The sequence below is a fragment of the Daucus carota genome, chromosome 2 (genome assembly GCF_001625215.2).
Source record: "Daucus carota subsp. sativus chromosome 2, DH1 v3.0, whole genome shotgun sequence".
Taxonomy (NCBI): domain Eukaryota; kingdom Viridiplantae; phylum Streptophyta; class Magnoliopsida; order Apiales; family Apiaceae; genus Daucus; species Daucus carota.
In genome coordinates, this window is record NC_030382.2 from 53,152,592 (window position 1) to 53,170,620 (window position 18,029).

The 18,029-nt window shown below is 34.3% G+C and overlaps 3 protein-coding genes across 3 annotated transcripts; 1 reads left to right on the forward strand and 2 right to left on the reverse strand.

Moving 5' to 3' along the window:
• Positions 1–360: 360 nt before the first annotated feature.
• On the reverse strand, positions 361–5,464 carry LOC108209131 (CSC1-like protein ERD4). The gene is made up of 6 exons (XM_017379885.2): positions 5,022–5,464; positions 4,077–4,219; positions 3,475–3,756; positions 2,066–2,910; positions 1,216–1,471; positions 361–910 (listed from the first exon to the last, which is right to left on the reverse strand). Exons 1-6 carry the CDS (start codon positions 5,281–5,283, stop codon positions 527–529), a joined length of 2,172 nt encoding a protein of 723 aa, XP_017235374.1. The 5' UTR covers positions 5,284–5,464; the 3' UTR covers positions 361–526.
• Positions 5,465–10,323: 4,859 nt separating this feature from the next.
• LOC108206186 (small ubiquitin-related modifier 1) lies at positions 10,324–12,082 on the forward strand. The gene is made up of 3 exons (XM_017376404.2): positions 10,324–10,504; positions 11,560–11,709; positions 11,841–12,082. The coding sequence occupies exons 1-3, from the start codon at positions 10,421–10,423 to the stop codon at positions 11,904–11,906; spliced, it is 300 nt and encodes a 99-aa protein (XP_017231893.1). The 5' UTR covers positions 10,324–10,420; the 3' UTR covers positions 11,907–12,082.
• Positions 12,029–17,658, reverse strand: LOC108206185 (nucleobase-ascorbate transporter 1-like). The gene is made up of 14 exons (XM_017376403.2): positions 17,368–17,658; positions 16,217–16,314; positions 15,693–15,869; positions 15,247–15,347; positions 15,098–15,173; positions 14,744–14,803; positions 14,475–14,662; positions 14,293–14,389; positions 13,479–13,565; positions 13,299–13,357; positions 13,097–13,188; positions 12,889–12,966; positions 12,656–12,813; positions 12,029–12,510 (listed from the first exon to the last, which is right to left on the reverse strand). Exons 1-14 carry the CDS (start codon positions 17,441–17,443, stop codon positions 12,298–12,300), a joined length of 1,560 nt encoding a protein of 519 aa, XP_017231892.2. The 5' UTR covers positions 17,444–17,658; the 3' UTR covers positions 12,029–12,297.
• Positions 17,659–18,029: the final 371 nt, after the last annotated feature.

The window sequence follows — 18,029 nt, forward strand, 5'->3', positions numbered from 1 at the left end:
GTGATCTAAATGATATGGTTTTTTAATGGGGGGTCTAGATGAGATTTTTGAGTAGAATGAGTAGCCCATTTGATATAAAACCCCTTGTTTCTTCCAGTTTGCAAAATCACTTATCTCATCATAATATTAGATCTATTATGTGGAATTAAAGAATGAGTATACTTTTCTCGAAAGGAAGGTGTAACGCAAGTTTGTTATGTGATTTTAGTTTTTAAGACCCTCAGCGTACTTGGTTTTATGTGTTAGTTTTATTCTGGACGAAATAAGCCCAAATGTAATTTTTTACTTGAAAGGATCTCCATCTGATTTTGGAAAATAAGCCACAAACAAATGAATTTACCCGAAGGAACAAATGCAAAATTTTAGCACACAAATACAGAGGCATATTATAAAACTTAAACAGTAATACATCATTGGTCGTCTTTGAAAATAATGAACAGATGTATAAATTCCATGCTACAGACACTATACACTCCTAAATGTGCTGCGCTGAACCATCACAAACTCTAACATCAAATTATGTTCATCAAACATTGGTACCTATCCTGGAAACTTGAGACGTAGCATCTTCAGGCTGCTCGTCATTCGAGTTCGACTTGTCACCACCCAGACAAGGTGGAATGTATGATTTGAATACCACTTCCATGTTCGGAACTTCCTTCAGTTCTTCCATAGCGACTTCCAGTGCAGTGTCGTGGAAAAATCTATAAAACTTTTTTGAGCAAACAAATGCAAAGATAAGGGAGCAGATTGGGAGTGGTATTATAATTGGCGTGTAATAGAACTTGTTCACTCCAAAGTAACCAAACATAGTAACTTGGAATAGGAGCAAGGCAGCGACAATGCGTGTATGTATGTGAGGCCACATCTGTCCATTGCTTTCATACGAGGGAACAAGGACGTTTAATGCCTATTTAAGAAGAAATGTATCAGAATTTAGAACCAAGCAATGACCCATCTAAACGGACAGTAGATAGATGAAAAGGTAAGAAAATTAGGCAGATCAGTGCAGCTAGGCTTCAACATTACACATAGGCTTACATCTAGCATTATGCAAGTCTGCGGTATGTAGCTCCAGTGGAATTTAATTATAATGTTTTTAGAACTGTTCTCTGCATTACATCTATTAAAAAACAAAGACCTTTTTCTTGGTTTTTTGGCTATGCAACAATACATACACTGTGAAAGTATGGACATATATAATTAATGATTTACCTGATTCCGGAGAACCAACCATCCCAGGCCGAAGTATATCATCCCAAATGGAATAATTATAGGAGCAATAACACTGTAGCAGAAGACGATCGTAAGAATAAGCATATCACCAGGAAATCTAGTTCCATAATTAAGGTCTCCAGGAGTCCAAGCTTCCTTCAATTCAGCCTCAGTTTTACATACATACTTCCGTTTTAAGTGATATATGATGAAAGGAACTATTCTGGAAAGCTGAAGCCCGTAGCCGACAAAGAACCTACAAGTATGCAAACATCAGTTTTTCCTCATGGATTAATAGTATGAAATTCTCAGAACTCAATCTCTTAGAAAATTCTTGTCCACGAGTTCTAAGATGGGGAAAATTTTTATGTAACTATGTCTGGAAACTATCAAGCAATACAGAGAAGTATGTAAAACATCCATACCAACTAGCTAACGCAACATCAAGGAACTTTTGAGACATTTTATGGACTAAACTTCATCTTCTTCATAATTCTAAAGAACTGACTGGTCACACAATGCTCGAACAAGACAACAGTAAAATTATGCATGACAGAAAGAGGTTACTACAGTAATCTCCTTTGGAATTTCAGCAAATAATAATCTCTTATACAGTTAATGTTTTGTTACCTAACCGGCTGGATAATCCAAGCAAAGAGGCAAGTAACATTAATATGCACACCATGAACTAGAATTTTGGCCTAATATGCTATAATAAGTGAGCTTCAAGAGAGTATCAGAAGCGGTCACCTTAAGCTTGTAAATGAGGAACACTTGAGACTGAACTGTGTTATAAGAACAAACATAAGATGTACACTTAATAATGACAAAAAATGTCGATGCATCGTACCTGAGAGCCACAAAGGTCAAGAAGAACGTTGCATTTCCGGGAAGGCTGCTTGCTAGTAACGGAATAATACTATCTGTACTTTTCTGGATGGTTTTGAGTGTGCTGAAAAGGGTTCCACCCAGTGTAACACCAATAAATACATTCAACACGGAGAAATAAAAATATTTCCCCGAGGCAGCCCTCACAGCATGGCTCTCTGAAGGAATGCCCTCAGCCTTAGATAAAAATAGAAGGAATTTTGGCAGCAGAGCCAGGAATATAATAAGTGCCAACTGCGGAAGGTATGCTTCTAACACTGTTCTAATTGCATCTTGATTCACCACTGGCTTTATAAACGGGAGAAGTTTCTTTAAGTTTGCTAGAGTTGTAAATGCAGAAACTAACCCAATTGGTATCATGTAAAAAACTATAGTCAGAAAGACAATCATATAAACAACATATTGTCGCATCTGCCTCTGATAGAACTTCTTTGGGAGATTAGTCCATATAAGTTGACGGGGTTCAGGAGCATTTACAACAGTCCAGGTGTCAACCATACGAGAATGTAGGTTTTGACCTGCAGATGCTGCAGTTTCCCTACTGCTGAAGAAAACAAGAGCTGAAGCTAGCTGTTTTTCTTTAAGAGTCACTTTCTGTTCAGCTTCTAATTTGGGAATTAGTTCATTGATTTTTTCATTACAGTAGTCTATTGTATCTACCTTAGCACCAATGAGACCAAGAAAACCAGTTCTGTTCATTGGTCTCACTCCTTCCACATTGCCTTTCTCTTTAGACTCAGCATATACAGCTTCAGCATGTGCAAGCTTCTTTCTGTACCCTTCCAACTCCGTCCATACCTTGTTGACCTGACCATATGTAAGTATTAAACCAAAGGTTTTCTGAATGTACAGGGATGGCAGTAGACAAATAATACAATATTGATGCCCACCTCTTCAATTTGACATGTTTGTGATATTATAATAAAATTTGAGTGGAAGTAAATTGTTTTATATTTCCCAGAGAAGATTTTAAAGAAAGGGTAAGAAGTTAAATCTGACTACTACATTTTTTGTATTTTGTTAACCAAGAAACCTTGCAGTTGCCAACGTAGATCCGAGAGGTTATCATTTATATGTTAAACAGGAATGATCACGGATAGCTTAAATGTGGGGAGTTTGCTATATCCAGTTAAATTTGTGCAGAAGTCAATTAGAGTGCATAAAAGATCGTAGTATGTCTTTTTAGGTTATATGGGTTACATGCAAGTTTTATAATTAATTCTCCTTGCATATTTGACATTTGAGGCAATATATAAGTAGTGCTGTCAACAAACAGAAATGAGGCAAATTAAAACAAAAATGACTATACATCAAAAAATCTCTGTCCCAAACATGATTTGATATTAAGGTAAGTTGAGACATATAAAATACCTTCTTGTTGTCTGTAACAACCATTGATCTGTAAAATGTGTCGGGATAAATTGCTTTAAAGTATGAATCAACGTGCTCCTTCATGGTTTGACCTTCGGGAGGAGTGGGTATGTCTCTAACTAGAATAGCAAACTGCTCAGCTTTAGCTTTAGCTTCAGGGGACATTAGTGCTGCAGCCCTCAGTTCAGATACATGATTGTATGCCTTCCATAATAGATAATATGTTACAAATGAAACCCAATAGACGCCAAAAACAAATGCCCATAGCCGAGGACTTTTTTCCTGTTGCCATGGTCACAAAACAATAAATAATTTAATACAAAACATAGCTAAATGGTAAACATTAACTTTGCATGGGTATACAATGGTAAAAGCAGTATGACTGATTGAACATATATTTCGAAAATCAGCTTCGGTCCGTGAACTTTTAGAAATTGAATTTCGCAAAAAGGTACTTTGGAAGCTCCATGCACATACACACACAAACATAGACATTGGTTTTTATAACTTTTTTTTTGCTTGCCTTGTCAAGAAGGGTATTTTAAAAAGTCATTATATGGAAAGCAGCTTAATAAGTAGAACAGCCAGTTTTTAAAACTTACTCTGATGTTTCCCATTGATAATTTGTCAAGGTCGCTAAAGGTCCCATTGCTGGTAGTCTTGTCGTTTTTACCGTGATCTGTTGCAGCTACTGGGAGTAGTATAGGCAGTAGTACAAGGCCAGCCAAGGTTAATATGCCCAATGCTGGAAATAAACAAAGCAATAACTAAATTACTATAGCACATGAATTTGTACCAAAATATTTAAAATGTTAATTTTTCATTCAGGTGACGCGCATTGTTAAATTCGGAAAAGTAAGTCTATGTGATTCTTGTATATGCTGCACAACAGCTCAAAGCCCTTTTAAGTTCCCATGGTTTGGTAGCTACTAGCTACCATTGTAGCAAATGTAGCGCATAGCTTGTTAGTGGTCAAACTCGAGTATTCTCAGTGTCATAAAGGAATCAGTGTGGCAATTCACGGTGAAAACAACCATTTTCATCATACTCATAAAACAAGCACAATGTTGCCAAAGACAGCTCAAAACACAACTCACAACACCATTCTCACCAAAATGTCCCATAAACAAGAAAACTGTTGTGACAAAATCCAGGCAGTCATGAACCCGGTTGAGGATTTATGGGGTACTTTTTCAATTAATATGATATTTTTATTCAAATCGGAGTGTAATCGGCAAAATAGGTAGATAATTTTTATGTAACAATATATGTTGCGCCAGTTGCGGAATATAAAGAACTAAAAACAAAAATAAAATAAAATAGAAAGTCCTAAAATTATGTGGACAGAAAACAAACATGCCACCAAAAAAACTACAGTCTACAGTACACTTTCTCAAACTCAGCATTTATATATAAAACAACTTCAGTTTCAACTTTCAAGCAATAAGTTACTATAATTTCAACTTTTTACCAATTTTAGTATTTTGTCAAACACATAAAATTAAACAATAAAACAGTAAATCAGAGATGAGAAGTGAATATCAAACCAGTGGCTATGAAGACAAAGTAGACAGCAGTATCAACACCAGACAAATCCAAGATATCCTTCTCAGTCGATGCAAACGCTTCACTTATCCAAGTAAACGGGTTCCGGGTCTTGGACCCGGGATCCATTCCTTTCAAGATCCGGTTGGGGTAGTAAACAACGCTGTTCCCGGGTTTCCCGGATAACCAGGCAAACAGTAGCATGAGAATGACATAAATGATAAACGACGTCGCTAAGGACGTCAAGAAGGAGCTGAAATCCATCTGGGCTTTCTGTCAACACAAATCTGGGCTAGCGTGGGAGGATAAGCATGAAAAGTAGCCGTTAGTTGGGGTTGGGGGAGGTGGAGAAGTGAGAGAGAAGTGTAACAGTTTTTTTTTTCTTTGAGAACAAGTGTAACAGTAGCTTAAAGAGAGAAGTTGCTTTAATTGGGAGAGAGTTTGTAAAGAAAATATCTGTGTGTGTGATGTATATATGCTGGTTTGGGGAAGTGGGGCATACCGTGTGGATAAATTTATTTATTCGTTTCAGTGTACTTAATACTTTCACGCCTTTTGGTGTAAAGCGTAGATTGATCTTTGAAGAGTAAAGACAATGAGATCGAGATCGGTAAAATTGCAATTTCAGACATTTTATTGTTTCCAATAATTTTAATAATTATATTATAAATTTTTATAATATTATAATAAAATTGTTCGGAATTCATATACTATTTGTTAGGACAGTTGCTAAAAAAAGAGATTATTAAAATTAACTTTAAAATACAAATCAATAAAATTATCAAACATTATTATTTCATTTATTCCAACCAAATCAACATCAATTTTCAAACTTTGTGATCCAAAATTTATGTTTCTATTATTTTTTGTAAATTTTAAATGTGTGATTTATCCCAGCAATTGATGTTAAATTGATCAAACTTTGACAGGTAAACAGTAATTATTCTTACATGATCTTGAAAATCAAACAAAATACATTTTAAATTAAAATAAATGTAGATTCTAGTAATATTTTTTTATAAATTCTTTTAATTATTTTACATATATATATTTCAGTTAAAATTGAAGTTCACCATAGATAATGGAGCAATGCTCCCCAGTCCCCACCCAGCTCTACCTGCACTCGTAAGCCACGCCAACCGACTTAGGGTTTCACGAGGTCACCACTTCACTAACCCCGCTTGTAGGGGTGTCAAACCGATAATTCGGATACGGATCTGCCTGTATCCGGATCCGGATCCAAAAATCCATATCCGTATCCGTATCCGAATCCGAGATTTTTTAAAGGATGATATTCGAATCCGGATCCGACGGATACTATCCGGATTCGGATAATATCCGGATCCGAATCTGATTTTTAATCAGAATTTTTATTTTTCTATTAAAATTTCTAAAAAATCATAAAAAATTAGTAAAAATAAAAAATTAATTTTTAAAAACTGAGTAAAAAAATTAAAATCATTAAAGAAGGTTTATATTAATTCAAAAATTAATTCTTATTTATCTTTCAATATAAATTTGTTATCTTTAAAATATTAAACTCAAATAAAATTATGATATATGTCTATAATATTTTAAAATTATACAAAATTTATATAAATATATTATTTTATGTATACATATATAAATACACACATTATATAGTTATTGAATAATAATAATAATATATAATATATAATATCATATATATTTAATTTCGGATTCGGATATTATCGGATACGAATATGCCTATATCCGTATCCGTATCCGGAATTGTCGGATTCGGATGCGGATAATATCCGCTTTGTCTCAGATACGGATAATATCCGCTTTATCTCGGATACGAATGCGGATTTTTCGGACGGATATCGGATTTTTCGGACTTTTTTGACAGCCCTACCCGCTTGAGCGCGTACCTGCCGTGTGTGGATCAGTGGATGCATAAGCTCAATAGCTGCCTATAACAACTCAGACACAAGGTTAAATGCACACCATACCCGCATTCCACCATGAATCCACTCAAAAATATTTAAAAATATCTTCCAATGATTATTTTTTAAATATTTTTATAATTTCAATATTTGGCTAATAATCTAATATATATATGTGTGTGTTATGATTTAATTAAATTTATTGTGATTATTGGGAAAGATAATAAAACAAAATTTTCAATTAATATTCATAGGATATCGGCTATGATACACTCTTGAAATTGGTTATTCCTGATAGTATAATCACATTTTGATAATCTTGTACTTATGTTTTTCACATATAATCCTCATGTTATATCAAATTTAATTGTATTCATTTCAGATTGTATATAAATTGTAGATTTGAAATTCTTATTTAAAAAATAGATGAAATAGATTTTTGAGTCATGTACACTGAGTTAAATTCAATGAGATATAATTAAATTTCATAACTGAATTTTGATCATTTATATCTCATTTAGTTTGATTCCAGCTTATATGATTCAAAAGCCCGTTTCAGGTAAACTTTTTAACAAAGATTTCACATATATAATTTATTTTATAATTTGAAATTATTTTTATTTCATTTTACATAACATGAGGGTTATATGTGGAAAAATCATGATGCAAAGCTACCGGATATAAAAATTAAAAAAAAAATTGATGGTACCCATCAAAAAAAGTTAATTCACAAGTATAAACATAAATAATCTCTCGTGCCTTATGAAAATACATAAATTTCCACATAAATAGACATAAAACAAAAAACTTCGATTAATATTTTATTAACATAAATAATTTTTCAAAGAAATATATAGAATAAAATAGAGTGAGTGTAGCATTCAAACTCGTGTATATGTGATACTTACAGAGTTACAGTGTGTCATCGTCTTTGTCCGCATGCAATCAAATTTACACAGGTGGACAATATTTTTAAAGGGGCACATATACCTTATCTATCAATAAATATATTTTAATCAGGGAAAATATTAAACCCGATCAATCATATACAAATTCGATCCGTAAAATATGAATTTGGTTGAACTTTTTCGGGTTTGGGTCGAATTCGGGTTTACCCAGATTCAACACGAAAAACACGGTTCACTTTCGGGTTGAATATGAGTTACCCAAATTTGACACGAAAATGAATAGATAATATAAAATCACATATATTTATATAAAACTCATATATATATATATTACTTTTTTTTGAAATTATTTATATTATTTTTATAATATTATTAGTCAAATTTCATAAAAAATTCTATTTAATAAATAATATTTTTAAATTTATATTTATTTATTATTTAAAATAAATTTATTAATAAATATTATGGGTCAGGTTCGAGTTAGCTACGGGTGGTACAAGTTTGGTTCAAGTCGAATATTCTGTCACACTTAAAATTTCGGATCAAATTTGAACTGGATTAAATTTCTGAAATGCGCTCTCAACCAAACCGAGACCCGACTCGATACTCGAATTTACCCCTTAACTGCTTAAATTATTGATATCATTTGTAACGATCCAATAACAGAAATCAATGATTAAATACTTCTATCATGCCTGTCACTCCAAAAGCTCGAGCAACTTGTTATAAATAAAAAATCCAACATATTGCTATAAAATAGACAATAGTTATTTAATTGCGCCCGTAGAGACCATAAAATGGCTTGTAGGAACATACTTTATCTGATAAGGATCACACCGGTAGATGGACACGTATCACACCGTTAGATGGCCACGTATCACTTGTCAGAGTTTTCCTCTGCCGACAGATTGAGAAGCTTGGCACATACATGACCTGGACAGTGGGGACCCTGCAGTTATGCCAAGTTACTATTTCGTGACTTATTTTCGTCGTTCACGATCGCGACAACATCGACAGCGTTTCAAGCTTTCGTGTTTGAGCATCCTCATATACTTTACAGTATGTCTTTATCCATCAAATCACTAGAAAAATCGATTTAATATTTTATATTTACTCAAAAAATAAATAAATTACAATCATATTATTTTTAAATATATAATCAATGGCAAATATAATTTATATCTTTGTAAATATTGGTTACAGGAAAACAAACATTTCATCGGTATTTTAGCGAATTCAAACTTTGAATATGGAATATTAAAGAGCAAAATTAAATTCATAATGGTCGCAGAAGAAGATGATGCCGACGTTGGTGTACAAAAGGAGTTGTGGCCACAAGCCAGGCGCGGGTGAGAAATAAAAGCGGACCACAAACACAAAGTGTAAAGGCAAATGAGAGTCCACGCCCCGTGTAGGCTGCGTGTGAACAACACGCCTGCTGCGCTAATCCCCATATAATTTCCAGGTGTTAGAGCAACTCCAATGCACCCACTCCTTACCTATATTTAGTCTACATGGACAATATTTGAGGATTGAGAACAAAAAACACAACTCCAACGCAACTCCCTATCCCTCATTTATTTTAGGTGAGAGAAAGTTCAACCCCTTATTTGAGGGATGAAAAAGCAAACCCCTATATTCTCCATGTCATCACCAGCTCATATATCCTCTTGTTTTTCTGTCATTTGCCACTGCAATTTCTCTCTCTATTTCAGTTGCATATGTGAATTTGAAATATAGGGGATCAATATAGGGAATACCATTGGAGCAAAACAACTTTTTGGTCCCCTATATTTTAGGTAACCATTATTATATAATATTTTAGGGGTTGAAAATAGGGAATTGCATTGGGCTTGCTCTTAGTAAAGACCAGAAGCCTCTTCTTTGTGAGTTTAAGGATAACATTAATTAAAACCAAAGATTTCAGATTTCACTCGAACGGGACATGTCAGCTATCATAACAGATCACACTCCAAAGAAAAGGTCCCGTTTTCTTCCGAGATTTTTCAGGATAAATATTCATTTAAAACATGAAAAAGAAACAAAAGAATTTTTTTTAATGATATTATACTTCCTCCGTTTCAATTCACATATCCACTTTTAAAAAAAAAAATTGTTTTAAATTAGTTGCACACTTCAATTTTCAATGCAAAATCATATTTTCAAAATCAATTTTACTTCACATATCTCTTATTTATATTTTCCCAGATCAATCTCATTTCAATCCACGTATTATGATCGTTTAATACAATTAATTTGTGAACATTCACAAATTAATTAATTTAATGACGCTTTACTTTTGTTTGCGCATTGGCATTAGTCATACACGGAACTGGGTCCGATGGAACCTAACAGAAAAACAATTTATCTAAGCCTGGTCCATATACAAGCTCAACACAGGACCAGGCCCGAAACATAAATAACCTATAGTGTTGGACCGGCCCATCAGAACCAAACATAAATTATCATATCGGAGTATGTATCCATGTATTTACAAGTGTGCAGAGGACTTAGTTGTTAACAAGAAGAGGAAACGAAACCCTCGATTTTGTTTAGAGAGAGAAACAGACAGAGGAGAGAGAGATGTCGGGAACAACGACGGCGGATGAAGACAAGAAGCCTGGAACTGAAGGCGGCGCACACATCAATCTTAAGGTCAAGGGCCAGGTAGACATACATACATTCATACATTAATTAATATCTCTTTATTCTTGTCTTAGATTTGTTTATTAAATACACATTCTGTGATTACTTATTAGGGTTTGTGAGAGCATGTGTTTTTTTTGGTTCGATCTTTGTTTTATTACATGCTTTTACTTTTAGATATGTATGTTTGTATGTTAATAGCCCCCATTTGTTTAGTTTAGATGTGTTGATGAAATTTCAGTATCTGTTTGTTTGTTTGCCTATTAATGACTTTAATTAGGGAAAATAATTTATAGGAGTTTTCCTTTTGATTATCATGAAAGAATTAACTATGAATGCTGACAGAATGATGTTTTGGAAACTGTTTTTTTTGTTTGAAGACGGAAAAGCGGCATTTTTCTCCTTTTGGGAAATATATGGTATAGTCGGTTGCTTATTTATGTGAATGATCTCAAGCATGCAATGCAGGTTTTGGTCTTTAATTAAATTTCGGACAATTAATTGTCAATCTAGGTTTTTTTTTTGGACATACCTTCATTATCTGATATATGCGTGATAGGATCTTTACTAATATTGCTTGATCTTGTACTATTGTTTCAACTTATCACTCTGTCTTTGTAGTACTTGTTAAATCAATCCATTTTGGGTAATTATTTTATAAACTAATGTCTAGGTTATTATTATTGGTTTAAGCCCTTTGTACTATGTTCAGTTATATGGATAATGGCTGATTGTCTACTAGCAAGCTTCTTGTCTACGTGTCTGGCTTACATGCCTACTAGCTAGTTATTGTTTACCACTTATTGAGGATTTCTATAAATTGCCTATGAAGTTATATACTTCTTCCTAATGAGTGGTCCGATCCAACTAACTGAAATCAGCTATATTTGTTTGGATACATGTATGTTTTTTTATTATCTTTTTACAAAATTTACGTGATAATAAATGGCCTGACCAACTATATAGTTGATTGTCTACTTTGGAAGTTGGCGTATATGGTGTAAACACATAGGTTGGATCTGTTGGGAGGATTGGTTCCTCTTCTTAGTTGATGGATTAGACTGATTTTTTTACAGGATGGAAACGAGGTTTTCTTCAGGATCAAAAGAAATACTCAACTAAAGAAACTCATGAATGCATATTGTGATCGGCAGTCTGTTGAGATGAACTCAATTGCTTTCCTGTTTGATGGTCGTCGTCTCCAAGGGGCCCAGACTCCAGATGAGGTTTAAAATTCAGGCTCTGTTTTCACAAATAAAATAATATTTATAATTAAATAGATATACAGTCCATGTGTTTTTACCCCTTTTCTTGTAACTTTTCTCTCTTTGTTCAATTTTGTAATTGGCCTTTTCAGCTTGAAATGGAGGATGGCGATGAGATCGATGCCATGTTGCATCAAACTGGTGGAGGAATCATATGAGATCTGATCTGTTACTGTTTATGGACATAGTATTTAGTATTTTAATGCAAGTTGGCTTTAATATAAGGTTGTGCTGGTTGACATTTAGAATTCAATGTGACAACAGTTTGTATTTCTCTGTCTCTTGTAAACTTTGCTGATTCTTACTATTATTAGTAGTTTATGTGGCATGACCATTCCATTGTCTTTTCTTCTTTTCTCTTTGTTTGTGGTTGGAACATAGATGTGATGATACTGATAAAAATATTATTGCTAGTTCTGATGAAGTTTCAGGTGAAGACCAATTGACTGTGGCTAACCAATGCTTTATGATTAGGATGCGCCTCGTTTCCCCTGGCAAGGCCTCAGAGATTCAGTTCCATGAGTAATGTTGATGGTCAGGCTTCTAGTTCTATGTAGGTGGGAAGAACCTGTTGAGATTGAAAGGCAAAGTGTAGAACTCTTCATTTCGATTATCACCTCTAAATGTTCTGAATTTTACCCACCAAGGCATTCCTCGATCTTTCTTCGACTTCTCCACATCCACTGTGTTGTCAAGAAATACTGCAACCATAAGCCCTACTGTCGGTGGTGATGAGAATATTGTGTTCAAGAATGCATTGAACTGCACAACAAATATGAAAAATAATAAATAACCCATTTATATCACATAGATAGAATAACAAATTGATCACAGATGCTGTAGTTACACTTTGGAAGGTGGAATTGCAATAGAAAGCATTTTAAGGTTTGTAAAATATGATATTTACCCAACCAGCATCAGTGCGAACAAGTCCGTGATGAAGAGTTGAATTCTCGTAGAAAAACTGAGGGATAGATATTCCAAGGAAGAGAGATAACCCAATTATGAAAAGATTTCTCATGGAATTCATGTTAGTGAACTGTAAAAATGATAGACCAACTGCACCTGTGAAAGAATATGGAAGCACTGTAATGCGAACCAAATCACTATCAGAAATTTGGTAAACTATTAATATCATACCTACGAGACCAAACAGAACACAATACAATGCAGCGTATATAGGAAAAGGAATTGATGCAAAAACAGCTCCGAATTTCCCTGCAAATTGACAAATTGCGTTTCTAGATTAAGAATAAAACTGGTAAAGTGAATATATATACAGTTATAATGTGATTATGGTGCAATAGTACATGATTTTCATTGTTTCTCCAAACTAGGAAGTACCAACCTAAGATTGAGAACAATATCATGAAGCCTGCAGATATTTGAACAACTCTGCGACTTCCAACTCGAGTCAGTCCTAGCAGCCCAATGTTTTCACTGAAAAACAAATTCCTGTTGTCTGTCAATCTTTATACATTGTTGGATGAATTGAATGTATTATACCCGCAGCACTACATGAGTCGCTCAAAGATTAAAATAATTCTCACACAGACACTGAAGAGCCTATGCCTGTTCCATAAAGACCATCAAGTAAAACTCCTATTCCCTGCAAAAACAATAACGGAAAACTTGGTCAGCCTTCCTCCGAACGGAGACAGACACAATGAATTTCAGTAAAGCAGCCTTCTCAAGAGATTAAATTGAAGAATATTGTTTAAGTTGCGCACCTGCCAACCAATTCCCCGGCTCAATACATATGCAGGAGGTGGGGTGGCAATTGCAAGCCGAGATGCAGCATTGTATGCAGCAGTGGACTACAGCAGATTAAAGAGTTGAGGGACAAAATGTTCATTTCAGACAAAACTATATAGAAATCCTATAAAGAGCAGTTAAGAGCATGAGCAGGTTTTGAATATTGATATTGCAGGCTTGCACTGGTTTCCAAATACTTATACATCATCAGAAATATGAGATCCGATGAGACATAATATTGAATTTCATTACAAAAATTTACGTATGTCTTAAATAGTACTAACAATTTCCATGATGACCCATAGAACAGTTTATGAAAGAATTATATATGTGTATCTCGCTCACTGCAAATACATCTTATATGTGGAGGAGCATCAGCATGCTCAAGTAAACTCTGGGAGTCTGGGTGAACATTGAAGATTTGCAGAAACAAATCCAAGTTAATCTGAAGGGTTCATCGTGTCAATTTCAAGAGAGATGGAAAGTCCTATGTATTTTTAGAATTCAAATGAAGTAAAAATAAAAGTTGTGTTCCCAGCTTTAGGCGTCAAAATCTAGTTTTCTGTTTCCACATATAACCTTTTTTCCCTTTCTCTTGTATTTAAATTCAAAAATGTTAGTTTATTTAACACAAACATGAAATTCAGAAAGGATCAAGAAATTTAATACTGAGATTCAAGTATAATATTACTAGCTGAAATAACTGAACCAACCACATCAATCCAAAATTGATCAATTGAAAAACTCAAAGAAATGTCTTGAGAGACATGCTGGAGACAATACGAATACCTCAACCATTGACACGAGAACTGCAGACATCATGGCAAATGAACTTCCCGGTGAAAAGGTTGGTGGACCCCACTGAAAAGGATATGGAAATTTGAACCTGCATAGAAACAACAATCGCGTAGAACTCAGACATGGGCTATTTACAAAAACGCGAAAGTTGCAAACTAAACCATATTACAAACCAAGGGGCAGTAGAGATGAGATTAGCTTTATCTGTCCGACAACTGAATTGATTTTTGATGGGTCTGTCTCGGTAGGCACCACTTGCTGTTAATATTATTGAATAGATCCAAATGACTGTGATGCAGATTAGTATAGGAAAACGTTCAAAAATGGGCATTTCTCCCACAGTTCTCCAATATTTTAGATACTGCAATCAGGAAAGTCTTAGTTACATGACAGTGAGAAACAATATGCTGTTAGGTATACAGCAGCATAATACACCACTTACTTGTGACACTCCAATCACCAACAAAAGCATTGGTATCCCGATTTCTACACATTTCCCCAACTGAAATACAATAGTTACAGCATAAACAGTTGCAGGAGTAATAATTAGGATTAAAGATAAAAACTCCAAGTCCAAGCAAAGAGGAGTCGCAAAAACACTATGGTGAATCATTGCGAGAAATGTTTACAGATGATGTGTTTAAAGAAGCTTAGAATTACTAAGTTCAGTAACTGTATAGCCTATGCATGTGAAGAACAACAGTTCACTACTAAATTCTGGGAACTACCTGAGATTCCAGATGTTGCAAGTTAGCGGATAATAAACACACACCAACATTTTAATAGAAAAATCTACCTCTGGAAATCCTCGTTGAAATAACCCTAAACCAAGCAAAGCCACAACAGGCGCCATGCCAAGAGGACTGAAAAACCTGCGAGGAAAATCTGGAACATCATAAAACTATGTTGTATTATTATTTCATTCACTTGCACAATCAGACATACCTTGAAAAGAGGCCCCATACTTGGCTGTATCCAAGGATGATTTGCACACTTGATGCTATAATTAGAGCCCCTTGAATAGCACGCATCGTTTCAATAAACCTCTGCCAGATGTTCCACAAGAAGCACAATGAACTTTTATATCTTTATCTTTTAAGAAAAATTCTCAGCCACGTGATGAAGCACATAAGACACTGCTGTCAAGATTGTTCTTGCTTGTAATTTTAAAGGGTGATGGTTGTTTCCCATAAAGAATATACCAAGAGGAAAATTTACCTGTATGCATACACCCCTGCCAGTTTTTTTTTTCAATTACTTCTTTACTTAGATGCTAAAAAGTGATATAACCACAACAACTATTCAGTGTGATAAATTAAGACCCCTTCAAAATCATTGCTTACTATCCAGTGGCACACATTATTGGGGATTGCGTAAGAATGGGATCTTACATCATGATTGTCAGTAATTTGTTGTAGAGATGAATCGAAAATTATATTTAATACGGGAATGACATAAGCATAAGATCCTCCAACTACAACTGGCAACCGTGTTCCAAAAAGAGCTTGAAGAAGTGTGTTAACTCCAGCTACAAACAACAAGGTTTGTATTACTCGTGCCTTCTCCCCCTGATTATTTAAGCAGGCAAACATATTAAGTTGCAAGTCAGGGTACCAATCACGAGAAATGAGAGAAGAAATTCAGTCTTTACACACAGATACGTGAAGAAACTAAATTATAGGCCCTTTGGTGTAAGATGTTTAATACAGTTGTATGCAAAGACCTAATATCAAGTAGCTTTAAAGTTGAATACAGACGACATTAACCTTAAACTTGACTTAAACACTAAATAAAATGACTGCAAGACTGCTGAAATTTTTTGTAATCAGAATTAACTTATGTCTGTTCTAAGCTGACTTGGATGTAAAATATTAAACACGAATGTTGCACAATAAATTTGATAACAAGGGCTTACATCAGTTCCACCCATTAATGGGACAAGGAGAGTAGGAATCATCACACTTGATCCTAGCACCAGAATATAGTTTTGAAATGCCAGTAAGATACTTTCAGCTGCAGAACAAAATATTAGCTTTGAATTAGTAGAAAAGGTACAAAGACCACCAAAGAGCTGAAATATATTCTGATGAGCTGGCGTACCATTGACTACTTTTAAATGGATGTAATTAAATTTTAGAGTTCAAACATGAAGAATTCAGGAAAGAATTACGCAAAAATCTGGGCAGTTATACACTCCACATAGCTAAAGAGATCAAATTTTTCATATGTTCTTTTTTGCTCTGATGATAGGTTTAAGGACATTCTTAGTTCAGAAACTCGTCCAATTTCATACATGTTTAATTCACCAACATGCAGGACAGAACTGAAATGAGGGCATATATGTTTAATTTCATACATGTTTAATTCCAAAGTTGAAATCTAGCAAGTCAGTTGATTAGATAAATGTTCTGCTTATTATTGTGTCAATTAATTCTTCAAATACTTTAGGATTTCTTAGTTCATTGTGTAGTCATCTTGAAGCCTGACAAAGATCTAACACTCCATAATCATGGATGATTAAGCTTACTAGTATAGGATATGCAAATGTGCCAGCAGCTCACTTAAAGTATGCTAAAGTTCACATAAAAAGCTCTTTCATATGTGAAAGCAACTGTTTCCATTCATCGATAATTTACTAATGTGGGGGGCCACCAAGTACTAACCTTACATTCTGGACTATCAATTACAAACAGTAAAATAAAAGCTTAAATTTTGTGTATCTTTAATAAATTACAGCATAATCTTCTGCAGTTCTGCTTCCCCAGACACATTCTTTAAAATCAAACACAATAAACTTGCTCCCCCTCCCCCAACAACAAAACACACGTCACTCACACTAAATGTGTAACTGATTACAATGAGGAGACAGCTTAACATTCTTTTCATACCCAAAATTATGATTTTATACCATGCCCACCATATAAATATGCACATCCATATAGATAAAAATATGAGAAAGAGGGAGAGGGAGAGGGAGGGAGGGAGAGAGGGAGAGAGAGAGGGAGAGCGGGAGAGGGAGGGAGGGAGAGAGAGAGAGAGAGAGAGAGAGAGAGAGAGAGAGAGTACGCCAAGGAGGGTTGGAATCAATGCAGTACTGAAGGTCTCGGAGCTGTTCCATGGGAAAGTGTGTAATGTCTGCCATTGCTTACAAGCTTCAAGCTTCACAGTAGCTCTCTAAAAATATGAATATGTAAAGTGTGTGTGTGTGTGTGTTACAGTAATAATATTGGAGAAGTATGAAGAAAAACAAGTGTCCGTTGAAAAGAGGTCTCGGAGTGAGAGAGATATGTCATGCTTTTACTTGGCTTCCACAGACTATACATGTGTACACTACTGCCGACTATACTTTGCAAGTTACCAGTAAAAGGACAATGTCTTTGTTATACACATCTGAAGTATAATTTTATAATTTTTATATAAAAATTTCATCTAAACAAAAATTTGATATTTAAATTTTTATTTAAAAAAATTAAAAAGAATTATAAAATTATACTTTATAGGAGGCTCAAAATGTGTGCAAATATCAAACTAGTATCTACTCTCATCCTTCAAAATTAATAATCCAGAAAGTGTTACTGTATATTCTGAATCGTATTAAAAATTCAAATTAATTTAAAAAAAATAATTTATTAATATATAAATTATATTTTGATTTCAGGTAATAGTTTTGATTTATCAAAAAAATTGATAAATTCTGAATTAAATTAATCGATTAATTTTGAGATTTC